General features: G+C 42.1%; 1 protein-coding gene across 14 annotated transcripts; it reads right to left on the bottom strand.

Annotated features, from left to right (window-relative positions):
* Positions 1–763: 763 nt before the first annotated feature.
* C5H6orf52 (chromosome 5 C6orf52 homolog) lies at positions 764–24,251 on the bottom strand. 14 transcript variants are annotated; one of them, XM_071097646.1, is made up of 8 exons: positions 23,817–24,024; positions 22,754–22,836; positions 17,959–18,101; positions 16,230–16,311; positions 15,711–15,891; positions 11,964–12,009; positions 2,196–2,288; positions 764–944 (listed from the first exon to the last, which is right to left on the bottom strand). In XM_071097646.1, exons 4-8 carry the CDS (start codon positions 16,298–16,300, stop codon positions 802–804), a joined length of 534 nt encoding a protein of 177 aa, XP_070953747.1. In that variant the 5' UTR covers positions 16,301–16,311; positions 17,959–18,101; positions 22,754–22,836; positions 23,817–24,024; the 3' UTR covers positions 764–801. The 14 variants fall into 14 exon arrangements, with proteins under 14 accessions (XP_070953747.1, XP_070953741.1, XP_070953740.1 ...); XM_071097640.1 differs by lacking the exons at positions 2,196–2,288; positions 23,817–24,024 and adding an exon at positions 24,126–24,251 and having other exon boundaries at positions 15,711–15,909; XM_071097639.1 differs by lacking the exons at positions 2,196–2,288; positions 23,817–24,024 and adding an exon at positions 24,031–24,171 and having other exon boundaries at positions 15,711–15,909.
* Between the last annotated feature and the right edge of the window lie 51 nt (positions 24,252–24,302).

Genomic DNA, 24,302 nt, shown 5'->3' with positions numbered 1-24,302 from the left:
CACCTTCAGAGCAGAAGAGATGTCAGATTGCCTTTGCCCACAGTCTAATCGACTTGCTTCTAAGCAGTCTTCTAGCAGTCAACTCAGTCAGATCAGTCCCAGGGGTCACTAAAGTATCCATCCATAGCAAAACAATAAAACAGGACACAATGATCATCTTCAGGACAAAAAAAAAGACATTTTATAAGGAGCACAGTCAATATATACATTGGCTGGCTTTCATGAGGGCCTAATTCCTCTGTCTTAGAAAGTTGACAGGCTGTTTGGATCAAGCAAATTTTTTTCCATGCTTAGGAATCTTTCTGTTCAATTGAGTCTCTACTGCCACATCTCTCTCTCTCTCATGGGGCCAGGAAACGGAGATCAAACATCCAGTTCTAACTAACATTTTCTAGACAAGACACAAGCAAGAAACCATGCATTGTCTTTGGATACAATTTCTCTCCATGAGAGTTTGAAGTTAGCGAAAGCAGCAAATCATATCAGAGTAGCCAATGCCACCATCAGTTCAGCTCAAGCCCACCTCATATTAAACCTGTTTCCAAGGGTTTTATGGCACAGCTTGCTCTACCATGATCACCACGTGAGCTCTTCCGGCACTTACTTAATATAACACTTCCAGGAACAGATGTGCTGGCAAAGTTTATTTACATTAATGTTCTCTCATGTCAATCACACATAAGCCCTGGAAGTTGGTTTTTATATACAGAATCCAGTACCTTCCTGGGAGAACTACTTTTTTCCAAAACAAAAGAAGACAAAATTAGTATGATAATTGCAGAGTTTAATGAACACCTCGCTTCACTTCGGGGTCTCATCTGGAATTTCGGAGTGAACTGTGTCCAGAGGCTGCCAGTGGCAATTCATGAGGGAGTCGTAGAGTTCTTCACTTTTCACCATAAACTCTTGGTTTGATTCTTCAATATTCAAATGAAGATGTGGATCTGCAGAAGCCAATCATGGATATGAAAAAGATAGAGTTTTACAGGACACATACTAGAAATAGTTTAAAATTAGAAAGCTTTTAGAAAGCATTTGCAGGAAGTATTGCAGATAGTAAAGGTTAAAATTCCTAAATTCCCTTTGGGAGACCGAGATGGGTGGATCACGAGGTCAGGAGATCGAGACCATCCTGGCTAACACAGTGAAACCCCGTCTCTACTAAAAAATACAAAAACTAGCCGGGCGAGGTGGCGGGCGCCTGTAGTCCCAGCTACTCGGGAGGCTGAGGCAGGAGAATGGCGTGAACCGGGGAGGCAGAGCTTGCAGTGAGCTGAGATCCGGCCACTGCACTCCAGCCTGGGCGACAGAGCGAGACTCTGTCTTAAAAAAAAAAAAAAAAAAAAAAAAAAAAAAAAAAAAAAATCCTAAATTCTGTATTTCCTTTCAATAAGCTTGAAAATAGAAATTTAAGCTATAAAAGTAGTAGTATCATCAAACTCAATGAGCATCCAGCTGACAGAAGAGATGGAGAAAAAAAATGGACAGATTTGAGATGCCTGGGGGATGGATTCAGTTTGGGAGGAAAGGGAAAAAGGAAGGTCAAGAATGACTGCCATGTTTCTGGCAGGTGCCAGGTAGACACAATGCCAAACAATGAACCAAGCCAAGGGCTCCTTAGACAGGGGTTTGTAAAAATAAACATGCTACTTTAACTGCTCAGTTAACAGACTAATGTAAGTGAATAAATTTTATACAGCAACTAATTCAGAAACACAGGAGGACTCGGCCTTCCATCTCTGAAACCTGGAACCCTGTGACGAGATGGTGGTGTTATTGCGAACGTATTAAACCTGGATTTTCAGCCCAAGTTGCCAGGTTTCCAGAGCTTTCCAAGGCTTTCAAGGTCATTAGTTTTTTTTAACGTAATCTATTTTTTTCCTCTCCTTGTACTGAACGTAACTGAAGAAGCCTTTTATGTTTTCCTTTGTAATTTTTGCAAGCCTCAGTTCCTTGTGGATCATAATTTGCTTCCTAATACTCATATGGGTTCATGCTATTCATCTGTATGTCTATTAAGGACTAAATCTTTGCCCCACAAAATTCTTCTATTAAAAGCCTAACCCCCACAATGTGAAGGCATTTGGAGATGGGGCCTCTAGGAGGTTAGATGAAGTCATAAGTGTTGGGTGCTGGTCTGATAGAAGTAGTGCCCTTACAAAAAGAGACAGCAAGCAGGACACAGCAGCTCACACCTGTAACCCCAACACTTTGGGAAGCTGAGACCAGTGAATTGCTTAAGTCTGGGAGTTTGAGATCAGCCCGGGCAACATATTGAGACCACATCACTACAAAATATAAAAATAATTTTTTTAAAAAAAAGAACAGAGAACTTGCTCACATTCTCTCCTACAATGTATGCATAAAGAGGTCAAGTGTGGAAACAACAAGAAGGCTGCTGTCTGCAAGCTAAGAAGAGAGCCCTCGCCAGAAACCAAATTAGCCAGACCCCGTATATTGGATTTCCAGCCTCCAGAACGGTAAGAAAATAAATTTTTGTTTAAACCACCCAGTCTATGGTATTTTGTTACAGTAGCCCTAGAAGACTAATGCAGTACCCTTCTGTATTTATCATTTTAGAACCAAAATGGTCAAATAGGCTTTAGTCATCATATTAATTTCATGAGCTACTTCTCACTTTTCTTCACTGGAGTCATTCATGATTGTGTTGTCTGATTCTTATTCTTTAGAGCTTCCCATCCCTTTTGAGTCATCTTTCCTTTGAGCATTTCTGGTCATAAAAGTAGATGTTTCCCTTTTTTCCCCCTAAACATTCTGAAATTTTCTTATACTTCTGTCCCCAGTTCCTTTCCTTTAGCGTTATGGGCAATTGTCTGCTAACGGGTCCCTGACTGCATGCCCTGGGTGGGGAAAGAGGAGTTAGGATTATATGCTTATGAGCATGCTCTCCACTTAACCTGTGGCCAAGAAAACAGACACAGTGTGGTCAGCTCCAAGCCCCGCATTATATGATCTCTGCTCTTCCAGTGATGCTGACCAAAACTATAATAGAAGCCTATTTAAGACAAACTAATTATATTATCCCTAAACCTGTGCATCTTCTAGACCAATGTTGTCCAACACAGTAGCCAGTAGCCACTAGCCACATGCAGCTATTGAGCATTGCTGGCCCTCATTGAAATGTGATATAAGGATAAAATATATACCACATTGAAAGCAGAATGGTGGTTGACAGGGGATGAGGGAAGGGAGAGTGAAGAGTTGTTATTTAATGGGTATAGAGCTTCAGTTTATATAATGAAGAGTTCTGGAGATGAATGGTAATGGTTACACAACATTATGAATGTACTTAATACCACTGATACATTTAAAAGTCTATTGCTTCTTGGCCTTTTGGCTAAGATCAAGTGTGATACATTTAAAAGTCAAGATGGTAAGTTTTATGTTATGTGTATTTCACCACAATAGGAACAATTTAAAAATCTGCTTGAAGGTAATGTCTGAATAGCCCTCAGAATAAGGGTCCCCTCAATCTGCAGATGAGGGGGTGGCCATTAAAAGAAAAACGATAGAAGAAATATATGCTGCATTTCAAAGATTTGATGGAAAAAAAAGTTGTTTTCATATTGATTGCATGTTGGAATAATATTTTGGATATTGTCTTAGTTTGGGCTGCTAACAACATATCAGAGACTGAGTAGTTTGTAAACAACACACAGTTATTTCTCACAGTTCTGGAAACCAAAAGTCCAAAATCAAGGTGTTGGCATAGTTGGGTTCTGGTGAGGACCCTCTTCTGGGTTGCACACTGCCCAGAAGTCGTATTTTCACATGGCAGAAGGCAGAGAGAGGAATCAAATTCCCTCGTGACTCTTGTAAGGTCACCCGTTCCATTCATGAGGGCTCCACCCTCATGACCTCACCTAATCCTAATCATCTCCCTAAAGATCCACCTCCTAAAACTATCACATTGGGAGTGAGGGTTTCAACATATGAATTTGGCGAGGGAGAGGAACACAAATTCAGTCCATAACAGATATTAGGTTAAGAAACATTATTAATTTCACCTATCTCTTGAGTTGGTTAATTTGGCTACTAAAAAATTTAAAATTACCCACATGGATAGCTTTGTGTTTCTCATTGTCTATTTTTTAATTTCTACATTTTCAGACTGACAGAGAAAACTGTATGTATTTACCACATATAACAATGTTTCAAGTATATGTTCATTGTGGAATGATCAAATGACTACCTCACATAGTTATCATTTTTCATTTTTGTGGTGGAAACACTGAATACCCACTAAGTATTTTTCTTTATCTTTCCTTTTTTTCTTTTTAAAGACTAGTCAAATGCAGCAGTAAGAAGCAAAGAGTAGAACAAAAAATTCAATCTGCAACTGACTGAACAACCAATTGCGATAACTCACTACCTTCGAATTAACCTGTATTTTTCACTATATTTCTTCATTAACTATAGTCACCATGCTATAATATATAGAGTATATATACTATAGTATATACTCTATATTATATATAATATACTGCATACATATGTATATTATATATAATATATAATATACATATTATGTATATATACTATATACATATTATGTATATTACATATTATATACATATTATATATTACATATAATTTTTTTTTTTTGAGACAGAGTTTTGGTCTTGTTGCCCAGGCTGGAGTGCAATGGTGTGATCTCAGCTCACTGCAACCTCCACCTCCCAGGTTCAAGCAATTCTCCTGCCTCAGTCTCCTGGGTAGCTGGGATTACAGGCGCGCGACACCACACTCGCTAATTTTTTGTATCTTTAGTAGAGACGGGGTTTCACCATGTTGGCCAGGCTGGTCTCAAACTCTTGACCTCGTGATCCACCCACTTCGGCCTCCCAAAGTGCTGGGATTACAGGCGTGAGCCACTGCGCCCAGCCTACAATAAATCTCTTGAAAGGTGTTCCTCCTAGCTATCTGAAATTCTCTATCTTTTGACCAACATCTCCCTATCACTCTCTCCCTGCAACTACCCCAGCCTCTAATAACCACCATTCTATGTTCTACTGCTATGAAATAAGCTTTTTAAGATTCCACATGAGTGAAATCATATGGCATTTGTTCTTCTGTGCCTGGTTTATTTCACTTAACATAGCGTCCTCCATGTTCATCCATGTTGCCACAAATGACAAGATTTCATCATTTTTATAGTTTAATAGTATTCTATTGTATATATACATATTTTCTTTATATATACTATATATATAAAGAAATCTCTCTCTCTCTCTCTCTCTCTCTCATCCACTTATGGGCACTTAGTTTGATTCTGTATCTTGGCTATTGTGAATAGTGCTGCAATAAACACGGAAGTACAGATGTCCCTCTAACATACTGATTTCATTTCCTCTGGATATATGCCCAATAGTGGGACTGCTGGATCATATAGTAGTTCTGTTAATATTTTGAGGAAACGCCATACTTTTTATAATTGCTGTACCAATTTACATTCCCACCAACAGTATGCAAGGGCTCTTTTCTCCACATCCTACCCAACATTCATCTTTGGTCTTTCAGGCTGTCCTAGACCTGGTGAGCTCTTTCCGGGTTTGGCAAAGGCAGACGCTGACCGCGCCGAGGAGTGGGACCGGCAGTGCTGGACCACCCTTTTCCAAGCGCGGAGGTGCCCTGCCCGCCGGCTCTCAACAGGGCGAGTGGCCCTCCCGCTGCGTAGAGCGCAACCTGGGGATCCCGGGTCGTTGCGTGGTCACTTACCTGGCCCCAACTATCCGCTGAAAACAGTGTGGACCGCCTCCCAGGGTCCCGGCCGATATCGCGCGGGGCAACTTGTGCGTGTGCGTTCATGCAGGACTGCTGCTCACCCAGCAGTCCACGATTAGGGCTATTTTTGTATTGTTAATAGAGACGAGGTTTCACCATGTTGAGCAGGCTGCTCTTGAACTCCTGACCTCACGTGATCCTCCCACCTCAGCCTCCCAAAGTGCCAGGATTACAGGCGTGAGCCACCACAACACTCGGTCATTTTTTTCTTATTTCTATGAAGAATGCCATTGGTATTTTGATAAAGAGTACATTGAATCTGGCTGGGCACAATGGCTCATGCCTGTAATCCCAAAACTTTGGGAGGCCAAAGCTGGTGGATCACCTGAGGTCAGGAGTTCAAGACCAGCCTGGCCAACATGGAGAAGCCCTGTCTCTACTAAAAATACAAAAAACAGCCAGGCGTGGTGGGCACCTGTAATTCCAACTACTTGGGAGGCTGAGGCAGGAGAACTGCTTGAACCCTGGAGGAGGCGGTTGCAGTGAGCTGAGATCAAACACCACTGCCCTCCAGCCTGGGCAACACAGTGAGACTGCCTGAAAAAAATAAATAAATAAAAGCCGGGCACGGTGGCTCAAGCCTGTAATCCCAGCACTTTGGGAGGCCGAGACGGGCAGATCACGAGATCAGGAGATCGAGACCATCCTGGCTAACATAGTGAAACCCCATCTCTACTAAAAAGTACAAAAACTAGCCGGACGAGGTGGCAGGCACCTGTAGTCTCAGCTACTCGGGCGGCTGAGGCAGGAGAATGGCGTAAACCCGGGAGGCGGAGCTTGCAGTGAGCTGAGATCAGGCCACTGCACTCCAGCCTAGGCCACAGAGCGAGACTCTGTCTCAAAAAAAAAAAAAAAAGAGAGATTGCATTGATTCTGTAGATCACTTTGGGTAGTATGAACTTTTTAATAATATTCATTCTCTTAATCCATTAATCCATAAGCATGAGGTATCTTTTGTATCTTCAGTTTCTTCCATCTACACTTTTTAGTGTTCAGTATAGACATCTTTCACCTCAGTTAAATTTACTTTTTTTTTTGTTTTTTTGAGACAGAGTCTCGCTCTGTCGCCCGGGCTGGAGCGCAGTGGCGCAATCTCGGCTCACTGCGAGCTCCGCCTCCCGGGTTAAATTTACTCTTAAGTTTTTGTTAAAGCTATTGTAAATGGGATTTTTTTTTGTTATCTTTTTCAAATAGTTATTAGTGTATAGAAACAATTTTGTGTAGTAAAGTAACAGGATACAAAACTAATAAGTTTATTAGACCTAACAGTTTTTTGGCAGAGTCTGTAGGATTTTCTTTACAGGCATACCTTGGAGATATTGCAGGTTTAGTTCCTAACCACTGCAGTAAAATGAATATTGCAATGAAGCAAGTCACATGAATTTTTTGGTTTCCCAGTGCATATAAAAGTTGTTTATATTGGCCGGGCATGGTGGCTCATGCCTGTAATCCCAGTACTTTGGGAAGCCGAGGCTGGAGAATCACTTGAGCTCAGGAGTTCTACACCAGCCTGGCAACATAGTAAGACCTTGTCTCTATTTAAAAAAAATTTTTTTAAAGAACAAATTTGGCCAGGCACAGTGGCTCACGCCTCTAATCCCCACACTTTGGGAGGCTGAGGCAGGCAGATCACGAGGTCAGGAGATTGAGACCATCCTGGCGAACATGGTGAAACCCCACCTCTACTAAAATACAAAAAATTAGCCAGGCATGGTGGTGCACGCCTATAGTCCCAGCTACTTGGGAGGCTGAGGCAGGGGAATCACTTGAACCCAGGAGGCGGAGATTACAGTGAGCAGAGATCGTGCCACTGTGCTCCAGCCTGGCAACAGAGCAAGACTCCATCTCAAAAATAAAAATAAAAAAACAAAAAGAATAAATTTGTTTACAATGTAATTACCTTAAGAAATAGTTTATTGCTGTCGGGCACGGTGGCTCATGCCTGCAATTCCAGCACTTTAGGAGGCCGAGGTGGGTGGATCACCTGATGTCAGGAGTTCAAGACCAGATTGGCCAACATGGCGAAACTCTGTCTCTACTAAAAATACAAAAATTAGCCGAGTGTGGTGGTAGGTGCCTCTAATCCCAGCTACTCAGGAGGCTGAGGCAGAATAATCGCTTGAACCCGGAGACGGAGGTTGCAGTGACCCGAGATCATGCCACTGCACTCCAGCCTGGGTGACAAAGAGTAAGACTGTCTCCAAAAAAAAAAAAAAAAGAAAAAAAAAAGAAAAGAAAAAAATAACTTATTGCTAAACAGTGCTAACAAAATGAGCACATACTGTTGGGAAAATGGCACAGATACACTTGCTCAGTTCAGGGCTGCCATAAACTTCTAATTTGTAAAAAAACAAACAAACAAAAAAAAAGCACATAGTATCTGTGGAACATAATAAAGTGAAGTACAATAAAATGAGGTATGCCTGTATATCACATCACGTCATCATCAAACAAGGACAATTTCACTTCTTCCCTTCCAACCTGGGAACCTTTTATTTCTCCCTCTTGCCTAATTGCTCTGGCTAGACTATTATGGTTACTTCTATTATGTTGAATAGAAGTAGTGAAAGGGGGCATCCTTATCCGGTTTCAGATCATAGAGGAAAAGCTTTCAATTTTTCCCCGTTCAGTGCAATGTTAGCTGTGAGTTTGTTATATGGCCTCTATTGTATTGAGGTACACTTCTTTTATACCTAATTTGTTGAAAGTTTTTATCATGAAGAGATACTGAATTTTGTCAAATGATTTTTCTGCATCTACTGAAATGATTGCCAAGAGCAGTTGCTCATGCCTGTAAATCCCAGAACTCTGGGAGGCTGAGGCAGGCAGATCACCTGAGCTGAGTTCAAGACCAGCTTGGGCAACATGGTGAAACCCTGTCTCTACCAAAAATACAAAAAATTAGCTGGGCATGGTGGCATGCACCTGTGGTCCCAGCTACTTGGGAGGCTGAGATGGGAAGATTGGTTGAGCCTAGGAGGCAGAAGTTGCAGCCAAGATCACACCACTGCACTCCAACCTGGGTGACAGAATGAAACCCTATCTCCAGAAAAAAAAAGAAAAGAAAGAAAAGAAAAATAGGCCGGGCGCGGTGGCTCACGCCTGTAATCCCAGCTCTCAGGGAGGCAGAGGCGGGAGGATAGCTTGAGCCCAGGAGTTCGAGACCTGCCTGGGTAATATAGCGAGACCCCGTTCTCCACAAAAAGGAAAAAAAAAAAAAAAAAGACAAGAAAAGAAAAATAATGTTTTTTGTCCTTCATTCTGTTGATGGGATAATGGGATGTATCATGTTTATTAATTCGTGTATATTAAACCATCCTTGCATCCCTGGGATGAATACCACTTGTTCATGACAGATGATTTTGTTATTGCGCTATTGAATTCAGTTTGCTAGTATTTTGTTGGGGACCTTTGCATCTATGTTCATCAGGAGTACTGGCTGTAGTTTTTTCTTGTTGTGTCCTTTTCTGGTTGTGATATCAGAGTAATGCTGGCTTCATAAAATGAGTTTCAACGTATTTCATCTTCGATTTTTTGGAGTAGTTTAAGACGTGGCATTAGTTCTTCTTTAAATGTTTGGGGGCCAGGCATGGTAACTGTAATTCCAACCTGTAATTCCAACCCTTGGGGAGGCAGAGCTGGGAGGATCGCTTAAGCCCAAGAGTTTGAGACTAACCTGAGCAACAAAGTGAGACTCCACCTCTACAAAAAATAAAATGAAAAATAAATGTTTAGTAGAATTAAACAGTGAAGCCAGCCATCAGGACCTGGGCTTTTCTTTGATGGGAGACTTTTTGAGACAGGGTCTCACTCTGTCACCCAGGCTGACATGCAGTGGCACATTCATAGCTCACTTAAGCCTCGACCTCCTGGGCACAAGTAATCCTCCTACCTCAGCCTCTCAAATATTTGGGACTACAGGCACATACTACTATACCTAGTTTTTTAAAAAATTTTTGGTAGAAATAAGGTCTCACTGTATTGCCAAGGCTGGTCTCAAGCCCCTGGACTCAAATGATCCTCCCCCATCAGCCTCCCAAAGTGCTTGGGATTACAGGCATTATCCACCAGGCCTGGCCTGATGGGAGACTTTTTATTACTGTTTCAATTCCTTCCTCATTATTGGTCTGTTTAGGTTTTCCGTTTCTTCATAATTTAATCTTGGTAGGTAGTAGATTCTATGTGTCCAGGAATTTACTCATTTCTTCTATGTTATCGAATTTACTGATGTATAATTGTTTATAATTGTCTTTTATGTTCCTTTGTATTTATGTGGTATCAGTTGTAATGTCTCCTTTTTCATCTGATTTTGAGTTTCTTTTGTTCTTAAAGGTTTGTTGACTATCTTTTAAAGAAATCAACCCTTCATTTCATTGATCTTTTGTATTGTTTTTCTAGTTTCTATTTATTTTTGCTATAGTCTTTATTATTTCTTTTCTCCTACTAATTTTGGGTTTACTTTGTTCTCGTCTTCTAGTTCCTTGAGGTGCAATTGCATTACATTTCTACTGACCAGTACTGTGCCAGATTGATGACCAGCCAATACTTGAGTGGTTATCACATGGCAGAAGCTGTTTAACCACCTAAAAGTACTTTAGACCTAGCATGCCCACACTTCCTATGAGAAAGGTAACCATGTCCTCACTTTACAGAAAGTGAAGCAGACACACTAGAGATTAATTTGTCTGGAACTACAGAGCTAGTAGGTGGGATCTGAACCCCGTGGCAGTCTGTATCCCAAAAGCAGACCTTTACCTCTATTATTTTGATAGAGACAGGGGACAGCCAAATGCCTAGGCAAATAGGGAAGGGTCCCTGAAGAACCTCCAACCTGCCCAAGTCATTGTGCACAGGGGTTTGGCTAAACATGCCCACAGTGAAAAATTCCATCCCTTAACACATGTGTAGTAAGGGAAATAAATCAATGTGGAGTGGCTCAGACTAAGGGCCCACATGCACACCGGAAGAATGAGGAGGAGCCACCAGGAATTCACACCTTATGCAGGGGAGGAGCCTGGCCTTTTCAACTTGTGTGTGGTAGCCTGGTATTCAATTTGTGAGGTGGAAACCTGTGTTTTGGATCCCTCTTTTTTGTTAAGAGCTTTCCTTTTGCTTAATTAATTCCATTCTCCTCACCCTTCAATGTGTTCGCATGCCTAATTTTTCCTGGTCATGAGACAAGGACCCAGATTTAGCTGAACTAAGGAGGAAGAAATCCTGCATCAATTTTAATAAATTGCATAACTGATGAAGGCAGGAAGAGACTCACACTTAACCTGAAAGAAATCCCAGAAAGTTTAAATAAGCACCCTTTACTCATGTTTAAATCAAAGTACTAAAAATAGAACTGCTCAATAGCATATGAAGATTTCTTTTCAACACCAATTTGATGTAAACACTGAGCACCTACCAACACGCGAACTCTGAATTAGTCACAGGGGCTACAAAGACTGATAACAACATGCTCCCTTCTTTGATAAAGTCATAAGGCAGTGGGTGGGTTTGTCTGGTAGGGGCAGGGGTTTGGGCAAGAGAGAGAAACGAGACAAATGTGATAAGACAGACATGTGATAAGAAAAAGGCAATAGTGTTCTCTGTATTTCTCCTCTAGTTTTCTTTCCCATTACTTAAAGTAAAAGAAGAAAACATTTTTTCCCTTCCTCAAATAAGACACATTCAGAGTGTTTGTCCCCAGGCAGACAAACTTTGTTCTTTCCAAAACAAATTGAGAAGTACAGGAAGCACCACACAGACTGACACTACAGTGCCATCCTATCGGGTACCCCAGGATCCAATAATCCTGAGGCCACAGCAATTACCTCATGCTCTCCACACTTGAAAAACAGAATTAAAGCATAATTTTCCTCAAAGTCTAAACTTATAGAGGAAATGGAGCTTAAGAAAAATGTATTGGCTTGTTATTGTTTGGGAATGTCCCCTTTTCTCAGTCCTTCAGAAAGACCCAAAGAGGTGGTTCAGCTAAAGTTGTTCCCATAGAACCAGTTTCTAAAAGCAAGAGAAATTACTGAAGCATATGGCTTAGGCAACCTACATTGGAATTTTCCAATAGAACCTCCCAGTTTCTAGCAAGCTGAGTGAATGAGAAACCAGGAAATGGGGTTTTGTTTCCAACCACTTCAGTACAAGGTTTATGTTACCTTCTAGTGGGTCTTCGTCTTGGTTTTCAGCTAGAGGTGTGGTTTCCTGCAACAAAAAATTATCTCATGAGAAAATAATTTCACTTAAAGGTTTAATATCAATATATACTTCATTGGGAAAAACTCTAGCTCTTAAAAAAACTACCTAAAATAAAAATAATATTAAAAATTAATCTCTTTAAATCAACTTTTGAATTTGATGCAAAGAATCTTTAGGTGACAGTACAATTATGAAAGAAGTAAACTGAGTCACAGAAGAAATGTCACAAAGAGGAGCCAGCCTAACAAGGGCCTCTGGCCCCTGGATTTTCTGGGACCTAACTAGCATCCTAGAGCCTGAGCTAGGAACCAGACAGCAGGGACCCTGGAATCCAGGCTCCTTATTTCCTGTACTACATGCCTGTACCTCGAGTTCTGCTCCTCCTTCCAGAAGACAATCTGTAAAGTCTCCATGAATACGTTTTCCTCATGGCCTTCTAATCACGTCCTCAAACCCATGGCTCAGCTAAGAACCAGGACATTAGGTGCTCAAGAAAATGCAGAGGCTACAGCAAAGCAAACCAATCATATTCTTACATAATGAGAGAAGTAAACTGCAGAGGCACTCCCAAAGTAAATCTTGGTTGGTTAACCCAGAGCCTGTTGGCTCTACTGGGGCAGCATACGTTTTTATGATTCCTCTATGTAGACCTGTTGGGAACCTGTATTTTTAAGGATGGCCAGCTATTCCAAGGAATCATTCTATCAAGAAAGGGCTGATCTAGCTCCTGGCACCTAATTAAGCTTCTCTTGCTAATAAGAATGACAAGATACTAAGAGCCAAAGACTTTTCAGTCTATCTGAAAGTATGCCTCCTCTTCACTCTGAAATATATTGAGGTTTGGAAAATAGGTTATATAGTTACCATAAATTTCAAAAGACAATCTGTGTCTTTTTTCTACTTAGATATGGCTAAGACACCAGGCATGGTGGCATGCAGCCGATCGTCTCAGCTACTTGGAAGCAGGAGGACCACTTGAACCCAGGAGATCAAGACTGCAGTGAGTTATGATGGCACCACTGTACTCTAGCCTGGGCAAAAGAGCAAGACATCATTTCTAAAAACTAGTTATATAAGAAGGAAAGAAAGAAATGGCTAAAACACCCAGAATCCACACTTCCATTAAGTCCTCTCCTATAATACAAGACAAAGTAAGCTCACATTTCCTCCTTTCAATGTGTGTTCTGGTAAATGTGGATGCTAAATAACCAGGATGAGGGAAGCAGGAACTATCTGGAGACAGAGCATTCTCTCTGGTCTGAGGGCCACCTGCGCTGTGTATGCAGCTGGCTGCCTTTAAACAAAAGCACATTTATAAAAGGCTTTCCTCAGCTAGATATAGTCTGGGAAAGCATGCTGATGGACCACAAAGACCTGAGAATCACTTTGGAGACACCCACCTCCACAATGTCAAAATGTAAAGGAGAGGGCTGGAGATCTCCCCTTTAACCTGGGGAGATAAAGGTTATGGACAGAGGCACAGCACATTGGGGGAAGCAGGGAAGAACTAGGACATCTTGGAGAGGACACGCTTTATTAGAGAAGACCAAAATGGGGACGTGTGAGTAAAAGAGCGCCACCACGGAGCCTTATCATCTTTAATTCTGCTCAGCAGCTTCCCAACAGGGAACACCCAGCAGGATGGCAGGCAGATGGCACAGTGGGGTCACCACAACCACAAAAGATAATATATTTCTATAATTCTTATACGAAAAAAATGCATGTTATAGTAATAATTTGGCTAGAGGGTGAGATAAAAATTCCAGAATATGCCAACAAAAAATGGACAGAGGAATGGAGAGGAAGGGTAGCCAGGTGAGAAAAAAAGGATATTCATTTCTTAATTTTCTCAAGAGTGATGAAAAATCAAGAAATACTTTCGTTTCTGAAGTTGATAATATACTCATTCTTATACTTCTCTATTTAATGATATAAGGGTAACCACCAAAAGACACTGTCTCCCAAAAAAGAGCAAAAAGGGAAGAGGCGAAAGAAAAAAAAAAAAAAAAAAAGAGTGCCAAAACCTCAGGCAATGTAGTGAAAGATTTTTGTTTTTTAAGTGCTGCAATATCAAACATTTGTTAAAAGGGAAAAACCCAAATTGGGTCAAAAGGGGGAAAAAATGACAAGAAATCTAACAAGATATTTTATACAAGAGGCACAACTAAAACAGACTTGAGAAAAATTGAAAACGCAAGTTTGGGCAGTAAAATATCATAATATAAAGCAAATGTAAGTTTTAAAAGCCAAGGGACTAGATATAAAATTCAACTTCGGTTTTAAGGCAAAGATCACACAAACGGTGTCACTCCGAATATTAGGAGACAAGCCAGGGTGGGGGAAGTCCGTAACATTTAAACTCCAAAATGTTAATTTCTCTAACATGTGAATATCTTACGCAGTCAAGCAAGAGGGACATAACTCAACAGAAAAACTAGAAAGAGGATATCAAAGTCACAGAACACAGATGCCAATAAACATTTCAAGAGGTATTTGCCCTCAATAATAGACAAATGCCTCTCTGCCCTATTAGATTGGCTAATCATACACAGAGAAATGTAGAGTAGCAAGAACACCCACCACAATAATGAAAAGTACAAATTCATGCAGACTTTAGGTAATTTGCTATTAAAAATTTTTAATGTTATATCCTTTAATCCAGCCCTTTCACATCCAGAAATATATTCTTGGGGGAAAAAAGCAACACTCAGACAAATGCTTGAAGATAAGTAAAAAAGTTTGCTAAAGCCCTGAAAATATTTAAAATGTCAGATAACGGATGAGCTAAAAATCACACTATGTCTAAATGAGCTCACTCTATTGCTCAGGCTGGAGTACAATGGCACAGTCATGGCTCACTGCAGCCTCAAACTCCCGAGCTCAAGTGACCATCCTGCCTCAGTCTCCCAAGTAGCTGGGACTACCCGCGTGAGCCATCTTGCCCAGACCATAAGTGTGCAATTTTTTAAAGAAAGGTCTCCTTATGCAGAAGCAAAGAAAACCAGTATATACTACATAGTTCATTCTTGCCTAAATCATCCCCTAACCACCAAAACAGAAAGACGAACCACACTGATTGAGCAATAGTACAGGAGAAAGATCTAGAAGACACACATCCACTCCACAGTACTTTCTTCTAAGTGGGAGGGGAATGGGGAAGAAGGAGGGGTGTTTGAGGAGGAACTTTTCCCTTACTTCAATACATCTTTGTGTGATTTGAGAAATATGTCACTTCAGTAATTCAAACTATTAAAGTATCTTTTTAAAGTGTATTTATGTCCAACTGCTATAAAACAAACCCCAAAACTACCTTTTGTCCTATATTAAGTGTTAAAGAGTAAAATATATTGAATTATGATAATCTAAAATTTAGTAGCAAGAATTTAGACAAAGACTTCATTAGGCTTTTGTTTTGTTTCTGGAAGAGAATGGGAAATTATCTGCAAGTGAACACTTCTAGGTTACACATGTCCAAACTCAGCAAAGCATATAAATTAAACATGTACAGAGACTCTTTGTGTATTATACCTCAACAAAGCTATAAAAAATTTTTCTTAGGCTATCAGCTTTACTCTCTAGTATTAAAACAGGTAGCAAAAGCCATGCTGTGGGAATTTGGATGACAAGACACAGATGTGTGAAGATAGGAAAGTGATGTTTATTATTGGGCACACAAATGACACAAGACTCATTCCAGCAAGGGATACCTTAGGCATAACCAGAATTCCAGCTGTGTGTTCAGGAGTCTCATGCGCAGAAAAACAGTCCCGTCCATTTCCATCCACTGCACAGCCATAGCTGTAGCCAGAAAGAAGGTATGAGCTGTGCTGTCGCGCATACCAGTTGCCATAGAGGTAACCCTGGTTGGGCTGGAACTCCTGCTTCACTCTAATAGCAGAGGGGAGACTACAGGAATGAGAATCGTCACCAACCAAGGCAGAATCATCCACAAACCCCCAAACCCTTTCTTTTCTCCAGGAAGTTTGCAATAAATTGAACACCTGTGTTCAAAGCCATAGTTTGATACCTAATGTAGATGACGGGTTGATGGGTGCAGCAAACCACCATGGCACATGTATACCTATGTAACAAACCTGCACATTCTGTATCTGTACCGAGGAACTTAAATAAATTTTTAAAAAGCCATAGTTCGTAAGTTACCAACAATTATATAGCAAACAGAACAGTAACAGCTTTCCTTTTCAAAGTAGGAGAAAAACACTCACCTTTGCCAGTAGCAGTAATAGTTATTTTGTTGAGCTATGCCAAAACCTGCAAAACTCTCTCGTTGGGCCATTTATCCAGAAACTTTACAAAAAGAGAGCAGAATCCAGTTTTTATTCCCGCATCAAAAATTCCAGCTTGTGGGCTAAAACCTCTCAACCCTGACAAATAAGTCTCGCAACTACATCTGAGAGAATTACATTTAGTGGCAATTCCTGCTAGGCAATTAATTGCTTGACTTTCCTGACAAACGGGGCAAAGGTGTGGGTGGGGGAGGGGTGTACTGAGGCACCTGGGGGAATTTCTGGCTTCCACCTGCCAGCCCTCTCTACCAACTGTCAGGCCAGGGGGAGTCAGCAGAACCCCAAGGAGGGACAGAAGGGGTAGGTGTGTTGGTTGACAATGAAGGATAGTCTCCACTCCACCCCTTACCACAACACAAAAAAGAGGAAACTTTAGTAACTAAAACCTTAAGACAAATACATTTCTCTCCTCAGCTACCTGCTGAAAGTAACTATTGGAACTAGCACCTACTGGCTTTTTCTTTTCTTAATCCCATGCAGGTGGAAAGCATCATCCAACTAGCTACAAAATTAAGAGGCAGAGAAGAATGTGCTCCCTCGCTCCCTTCCCTCCTCTCTTCCTTTTCTCTTACACCCTACATTAATGAGAGTAGTACAGGATACAATTTTAAAGAAATATTTCTCTGGTTCAGTATTTTTTTAAAAAAGCATGATAAAGCTTCCCAAACTTCGATGTGCATTCAAATGACCTGGACTTGTTTAAAATGTAGGTTCTCTAACTTGACAGATTTGGAGTGGAGCCTCAGATTCTGCCTTTATTAGCCAGCTCCCACCACTTTAAGTAGCAAGGTTACACAGTGTCAAAATTCCGGATAACTTTTAAGTCCATATGGGGCACTTAGGGTTTGGCCATTTCCCTGCAGCTTGCTAATAACTAAGTTCTTAATGTATTTTCTATTTACCTATAATGTGAAAAATAGCAAACATGATGAATTCAAAACATTCAGATCATTCAATCATTCACCAGTTGTGGAGCCATTACTACACTCATCCCTCCATATCCATATGAGATTGTTTACAGGATCCCCCTCAGATACCCAAATCCTTGGATGCCCAAGTATAAAATGGTGTAGTGTTTGCAAAGAACCTACACACACCCTCCCTCCCATAAACCTTAAATTCTGTCTAGATTACTTATAATATCTAATGCAATGGCTATATATTACTTCATGTGGCTTCACCAGTAGTTTCCGGCATGTGGCAAATTCAGGTTTTACTTTTTGAAACTTTTTGAGTTTTGGGTTTTCTTTTTCTTTTCTTTCTTTTTTTTTTCTTTTGAGATGGAGTCTCCCTCTGTCACCCAGGCTGGAGTACAGTGGTGTGATCTTGGCTCACTGCAACCTCCACCTCCCAGGTTCAAGTGATTCTGCTGCCTCACCCTCCCCAGTAGCTGGGATTACAGGCACCTGCCACCACGCCTGGCTAATTTCTGTATTTTTAGTAGAGACAGGGTTTCACCATGTTGCCCAGGCTGGAGGGCAGTGGCATGACCTCGCCTCACTGCAACCTCTGCCTTCCATGTACAAATGATTCTCCTGCCTCAGCCTCCCCAGTAGCTGGGATTACAGGCGCCCACCATCATGCCTGGCTAATTTTTAGTAGAGACGGGGTTTCACCATGTTGGCCAGGCTGGTCTCAAACTTCTGACCTCAGGAGATCTGCTTGCTTTGGCCTCCCAAAGTGCTGGGATTACAGGCGTGAGCCACCGTGTCCTGCCTCCCAAGTATTTTCAGCCCACGATTGGTTGAATCCAGGGATGCAGAACCCACAGACTCTGAGGGCCGATGGTATCTGCAAGGCAAGGCAAGGCAACTAGCATTGATGATATACTGGAGTTTATATGGAGTGGATTTCCACATGTCTTCAAGGGAGATTTTACTGATTAGCAGCTGTGGCAGACATTGTTAAGGGCCACCCAATATGGGTTTATTTTCTTCCTTAATAACAATTCTGATTTCCCTTGGGCTAGCAATAGGCCCAAGCTAAAACATTACATTTCCTAGCTTCTCCCTTGCAGCAAGATGTGGCCAGGTGGTCAGTCCGGCTAAGAAGATGTAAACAGAACTAGTAGAAGGGGATAGGGGAAAGCTGTGTGGGAAAATGGTATTTGCTTAGCTGGAAAGGGGCCTTTCTGTCTTCTCCCCTCTCCCCAGGTCTGGTGCTATGATTACAAATACGATGGTTTGTGTCAGAATAACTGCAGCTGCCGGGCGCGGTGGATCACGCCTGTAATCCCAGCACTGTGGGAGGCCGAGGCGGGTGGACCACGAGGTCAGGAGATCGAGACCATCCTGGCTAACACGGTGAAACCCCGTCTCTATATAAATACAAAAAAATTAGCCGGGCGTGGTGGTGGGCTCCTATAGTCCCAGCTACTCAGGAGGCTGAAGTAGGAGAATGGCATGAACCCGGGAGGCGGAGCTTGCAGTGAGCCGAGATCGCGCCACTGCCTGGGGGACAAAGTGAGACTCTGTCTCGAAAAAAAAAAAAAAGAATAACTCTGCAGCTATCTTGGACTGAGGTGACATCAGGGAAGAAGTCATGCAGAAGAATACTGGGATCCAAGACAGAATGAGTCTGGGTCACTGACGACTAAGGACTCCTTCCACTAGCACTAGATTGGCCTACCGCTGGTTTATTTTACTTAATGTCTTGTTTAGACCACTATCGTTATGTCAGGTAAAATACAATTCCTAACTACTATAGCTTAGACAGCCAATAAAACATGTCAGTTAAAGATTCTTTTTCTGTAAAATTTTTTTTTTACTTCTCTCATTTTAGGACTGACTTTATTTTACACAAAGAAAATCACAATTATAGCTATGACCAGGTAAGCATTGAGGCTGCAGTTGGAAAGGAACGTGGAAGTTGAACACTGAGGAGGTGGTAAGGAGGCTGAGGAAGACAGAGGTCGATGTAATCATGTTGAAACCACCTAGGAAGATGGCAGCAGCTATGGAACAGAAGGTTGTAAGCAAGATCCCAGGGTAAAGATGGACACTTAGGCCTTGGAGATGACAGTAACAAGGACTCACAAGCGATGTTCTGCTCGCTAAAAGCCCCAAATGCAAACCTTCTGTTTCAACTAGATTAATCCCATGAAGTGGGTGAAGCAAATTTCTATCAGGGCACACTACTGGACAGGTTCAGGGCAAGTACAGCATTATCTCCACTTCCCTTCGTGCTGGGAAATACAAAGGAGACCAAAACCTCCAGGAATACATTCACATGCAACCTCCATAGTCCTTGAATTTAAGAGTTGCTACCTGCCGCAATGAGAAAGGAGGGGAATTCAGCAGGAATATGAGATTCTCGTGGTATTTCTAACAGGGCTTTTTCTCTAACGTATCCTGCTTTTACCCCAGGATATCCACCTTACCACCCTCGCCACCCAAGAAGAAAAACTAGCTTTTACTTTAGCAAACCAAAGCTAGGCACTCAACAAATACTTGTTGAATGAACGAATGAATCAGAGCATAGCTCAAGTGCAAAAATCTTTTCAATCAATAATTTACAAACAAAGCTACAAAACAATATAATCCTCTCTTGCTTTAGTGTTGATTAATGAACTCTCAACATTGGTTGTTTCTTGGCAACTGCAGATTTCACAAGAATGAGATTAAATGGCTTTTTACATCCTGTGTTTAGAAAGGGAATAGAAGGGTTTATGGGAAGTTATGCTCAGGTCAAATCCAGTTAAACAGATATATAATTCTCCATTGTCTTTCTTCAGACAATGAAAATCCACGATCTAAGATCTGAAACTACTGCCACAGCCATGCATAAAATGAAATGCTGCTGCTTTCCTCTCTGTTAAAGAGAATGTTCAAGGCCGAGGACACATAAAAAAGAGCAGCATTACTGGCTCTGTTATTTAGCTGTGTGTTCTTGAAAAAGTCACTTCTCCAGACATATCTCAGCGTTTATAACCTGAGACTAAACCTAAGAGTGAATCACTGCATTTTACCCTTAATGAGGTACCTTCAAACTAATCTTTTTGAAACAGTACTTAAATTGTAGCAGGACAAGCCGCAGACAAAACCCTGCAGACACCAAGTTAAAGAAAGAAGGGCTTTATTCGCCTGGAGCTTCGGCAAGACTCATGTCTCCAACAACCGAGCTCCTGGAGTGAGCAATTCCTGTCTCTTTAAAGGCTCACAACTCTAAGGTCCGTGTGAGAGGGTCGTGGTAGATTGAGCAAGCAGGGGGTACTGCATGCACCGGTAATTAGAACGGAACAGAACAGGACAGGACAGGGATTTTCACAGTGCTTTTCTATACAATATCTGTAATCTACAGATAACATAACCAATTAGGTTAGGGGTCGATCTTTACCAGGCCCAGGGTGTGGCGCCGGGCTGTCTTTGGATTTCATTTCTGCCTTTTAGTTTTTACTTCTTCTTTCTTTGGAGGCAGAAATTGGGCGTAAGACAATAGGAGGGGTGGTCTCCTCCCTTAAAATCTTAATGCGCTCCTCCAAAAATGTATATCCACATATTTGCATATAATTTCATGGGATTCAAAACCCCTGAAACTGATCCTGAACCCCCAGATTAGTAACACCTGGACTAGATGTTGTCTAAATTCTCTGAGCTCTATAATTGGTTCCACTGATTTCTAAGTTTTTGGGGGTTTTCTTTTTTGTTTTTTTTTTCTTTTTAAAGTAAAACCACTTTGAGTTATGTTCATGGTACTTACACCATGGTTTCCATTCTAGAACCAACTATATTCTAAAATTCCTGGTTGGAACAAAAGTTACTTAAGCAAGTAAAAGCGTGACAGCCTGGTAACAGATTCTAAATAATCACCTTTTTATGGTGATAAGCTAAAATTTATTTTTAAAAAGTATTAAACAAATATTAATACTTCTCAAACAGCTGTTGAGATGTCCCTAGGGTAAGGAGACAGGGCACGAGGGACATTCCAGAAGTAACAATATACAAAACATGATTTTGAAAGTTTTAGTGTTTTTAAAAAAATTTTTGGCTGAGAGCATAATACTTTTGCATTAATATGAACAGATATGTTGTGGAGTAAAATGCATAAAGGCACATTTTTAAAGATAAAATGTGAAACTTAAAATGTCCCGCAGGGCGCCATGGCTCACGCCTGTTATCCCAGCACTTTGGGAGGCTGAGGTGGGTGGATCACGAGGTCAGGAGATCGAGACCATCCTGGCTAACACGGTGAAACCCCATCTCTACTAAAAACACAAAAAATTAGCTCGATGTGGCGACAGGCACCTGTAGTCCCAGCTACTAGGGAGGCTGAGGCAGGAGAACGGCGTGAACCTGAGGCAGAGCTTGCAGTGAGCTGAGATGGCGCCACTGCACTCCAGCCTGGGCAACAGAGCGAGACTCTGTCTCAAAACAACAACAACGAGTCCTGCTTATTAATATCTAGTCTAATGTCCAGAGGACACTCACTTCACACTCCTCTAATCTTAGTGGTTCTCTGGTGGAAAGTTACACATTACAAAAAAAGTAATCTAAATCGTAAAATAATTTGACTTTTTGTAACACAATGAAGACAACTAGTACAGAGTGAAAGAAAGAATGCCTTTTTTTTTTTTTTTTTTTTTTTTGAGACAGAGTCTCACTCTGTTGCCCACCTTGTAGTGCAGTGGTGGGATCTCAGCTCACTGCAACCTCCACCTCTCTAGTTCAAGCGATTCTCCTGCCTCACCCTCCCGAGCAGCTGGGACTATAGGCACACACCACCACATCCAGCTAATTTTTGTATTTTTAGTAGAGAAGGGGTTTCACCATGTTGGTCAGGATGGTCTCGATCCTCGATCTCTTGACCTCGTGAAAGTGCTGGGATTACAGGCGTGAGCCACTGCGTCCGGCCTTTTTTTTTTTTTAAGACAGAGTCCTGACCTCAAGTGATCCGCCCGCCTCGGCCTCCCAAAGTGCTGGAATTACAGGCGTGAGCCACTGCACCCAGCCAAGAATGATTTTAGAAGGGTGAATTAATATAAGGATTTCCACTAGACTGAAAATTAGTTTGTCAACAGCATTTCAGTGTCTGAGAAGTGCTTACATTTGGCCTTGACAAAGCTGGCAGATGATATAGGAAGTAAAAAGTTTCCTCTTCAAAGTTTCCCTTCTTGTTAAAGAATAAATCCTAAGTGTTAGAAACAATAGTTTCTTTTAAAGACTGACTGACTTCAAGCCTCCTTGCCTTGTGCTAATAACTCTTTGTTAAGCCCTATCCTATGTAACTGTGGGGCATGCTCACAGGCACGTTCCAGCTCACAGCCTGTTTAGCAATCGGGTATCAGTTTAAGATTATGAGGTCCAGCTACAGCCAACGGATGCAGGACACAGCAGCAAGGACAACCCAAATGCGTAAGGTATGTCTGCTTTGCCTTTGTTCAGGTGTGCTCTCGCTCAATTGTCCATCTGCAATTGAGCACCCTTTCTGCAGAAAGTAAAGATTACCTTGCTGAGAGATCTTTTGTCTCCGTGTTTTTTCTTCGTGGCACCGATTATCTATCTCTAACGATGACAAGGCCTTTCCTGCACTGCAATGACAACCAAAGCATCCCAAGTGAAATCATTTCCGCAAGATTCAAACCGGCCTCTATTAATTAACATGTACTGACAATTCAGAATACCAGAGAAGAAAAGTTATCGGAAACAAAAGGGTCTAAGCGCTGAAGCACTGTATTGCACTTGAAATGGAGGCTTAAGATTTGACAAGGATGGACTATGCATCTCATTTACCAAATGACCTACTACAGTGTTTATGAGAACTATACGAACCAAGATTTACTCTGTTCGGAGCTTGTGGGAAAGCTGTAATGTCTAATACAAACCTGAATCTCTAAACCTTATTAAACAAGACTTTTTTTTTCTTTGAAACGGGGTCTGGCTCGTTCCCCAGGCTGGAGTGCAGTGGCACGATCTAGGCTCACTGCAGCCTCCTGGGCTCAATCATCCCACCTCAGCCTTCCGAGTTGCTGGGAACACAGGCGGGCGCCGCCACGCCGAGCTGATTTTTAAACATTTTTGTAGAGACGGCATCAAAATATGTTGCTTAGGCTCACTCTATCTTCCTAACTTCCACATGAAGGCTCTGGCCGGGCGCGGTGGCTTACGCCTATAATCGCAGCAACTTTGGGAGGTCGAGGCAGGCGGATCACCTGAGGTCGGGAGTTCAAAACCAGCCTGGCCAACATGGAGAAACCCTGTTTCTACCAAAAAATAAAAATTAGCCAGGCGTGGTGGCGCATGCCTGTAATCCCAGCTACTCGGGAGGCTGAGGCAGGAGAACTGCTTGAACCCGGGAGGCGGAGGTTGCGGTGAGCCGACATCGCGCCACTGCGCTCCAGCCTGGGCAAAAAGAGCGAAACTTTGTCTCAAAAAAAAAAAAAAAAAAAACCAGAAAAAAAAAAAAAACAAGGCTCACTGCTCCCTCCCCAGGAGGTGCCGCAACCCTGGACAACAGAACCCCAGAGTTAGGCAAGCGGGCAGATAAAGTGTGCAGGGCGGGGATTCTGGCCCGGGCAGACGGGAACGCGGACACATCTAGCACAACGGGTCCGTCCAGGCAGAGGGACTGCTGCGCCGCTGGAACAGGTCACCGCGAACCCTAATCCCACCCCTCCTTGCCCTGTTAGCGACAGAAAGGCTCGTTCCGCTGTCTCCTGAACAAAAACTTCTATCCTAGTAGTACATAACCCACAACAATAGGCGATGCCGGGGCCACTACCCACACGGCCGGAAGTCGGCCCCGCCTCCTCCTGACGTCACGGAGATGAGGGGCTTCGTAGAGGAAGTCCCGCCCGCTCCCATCAGGCCCAGCTCGCACCTTCCTAAGATATGCCTGCTTGCCCCCGATTTTTTTCTTCTTGCAGGGAGAACCTTCTCATGTGGCATCTTTACTTATTCTCCTCTTGGGAAATCCATGTGACCTCCTCGCGCTGAAAGTGTTTCCACGTTTACAGGAGACTTAAAGGCAGCCCTGGAACCTGACGTATAATTCGAG

Source organism: Macaca nemestrina, chromosome 5, assembly GCF_043159975.1.
Source record: "Macaca nemestrina isolate mMacNem1 chromosome 5, mMacNem.hap1, whole genome shotgun sequence".
In the NCBI taxonomy this organism is placed as follows: domain Eukaryota; kingdom Metazoa; phylum Chordata; class Mammalia; order Primates; family Cercopithecidae; genus Macaca; species Macaca nemestrina.
Note: the sequence above shows the minus strand (reverse complement) of the source record. Positions and strands in the feature narration are given on the sequence as shown.

Bases quoted from the DNA above. Each gene is read 5' to 3' on its own strand.
- C5H6orf52 (XM_071097646.1), bottom strand. From the start codon at position 16,300: ATGGCCCAACGAGAGAGTTTTGCAGGTTTTGGCATAGCTCAACAAAAT. The intron at 15,892-16,229 runs GTGAGTGTTTTT...CTCTGCTATTAG, and splicing joins TATTACTGCTACTGGCAAAG to AGTGAAGCAGGAGTTCCAGC. The intron at 12,010-15,710 runs GTATCCCTTGCT...TTTTTGTTGCAG, and splicing joins GAATTCTGGTTATGCCTAAG to GAAACCACACCTCTAGCTGA.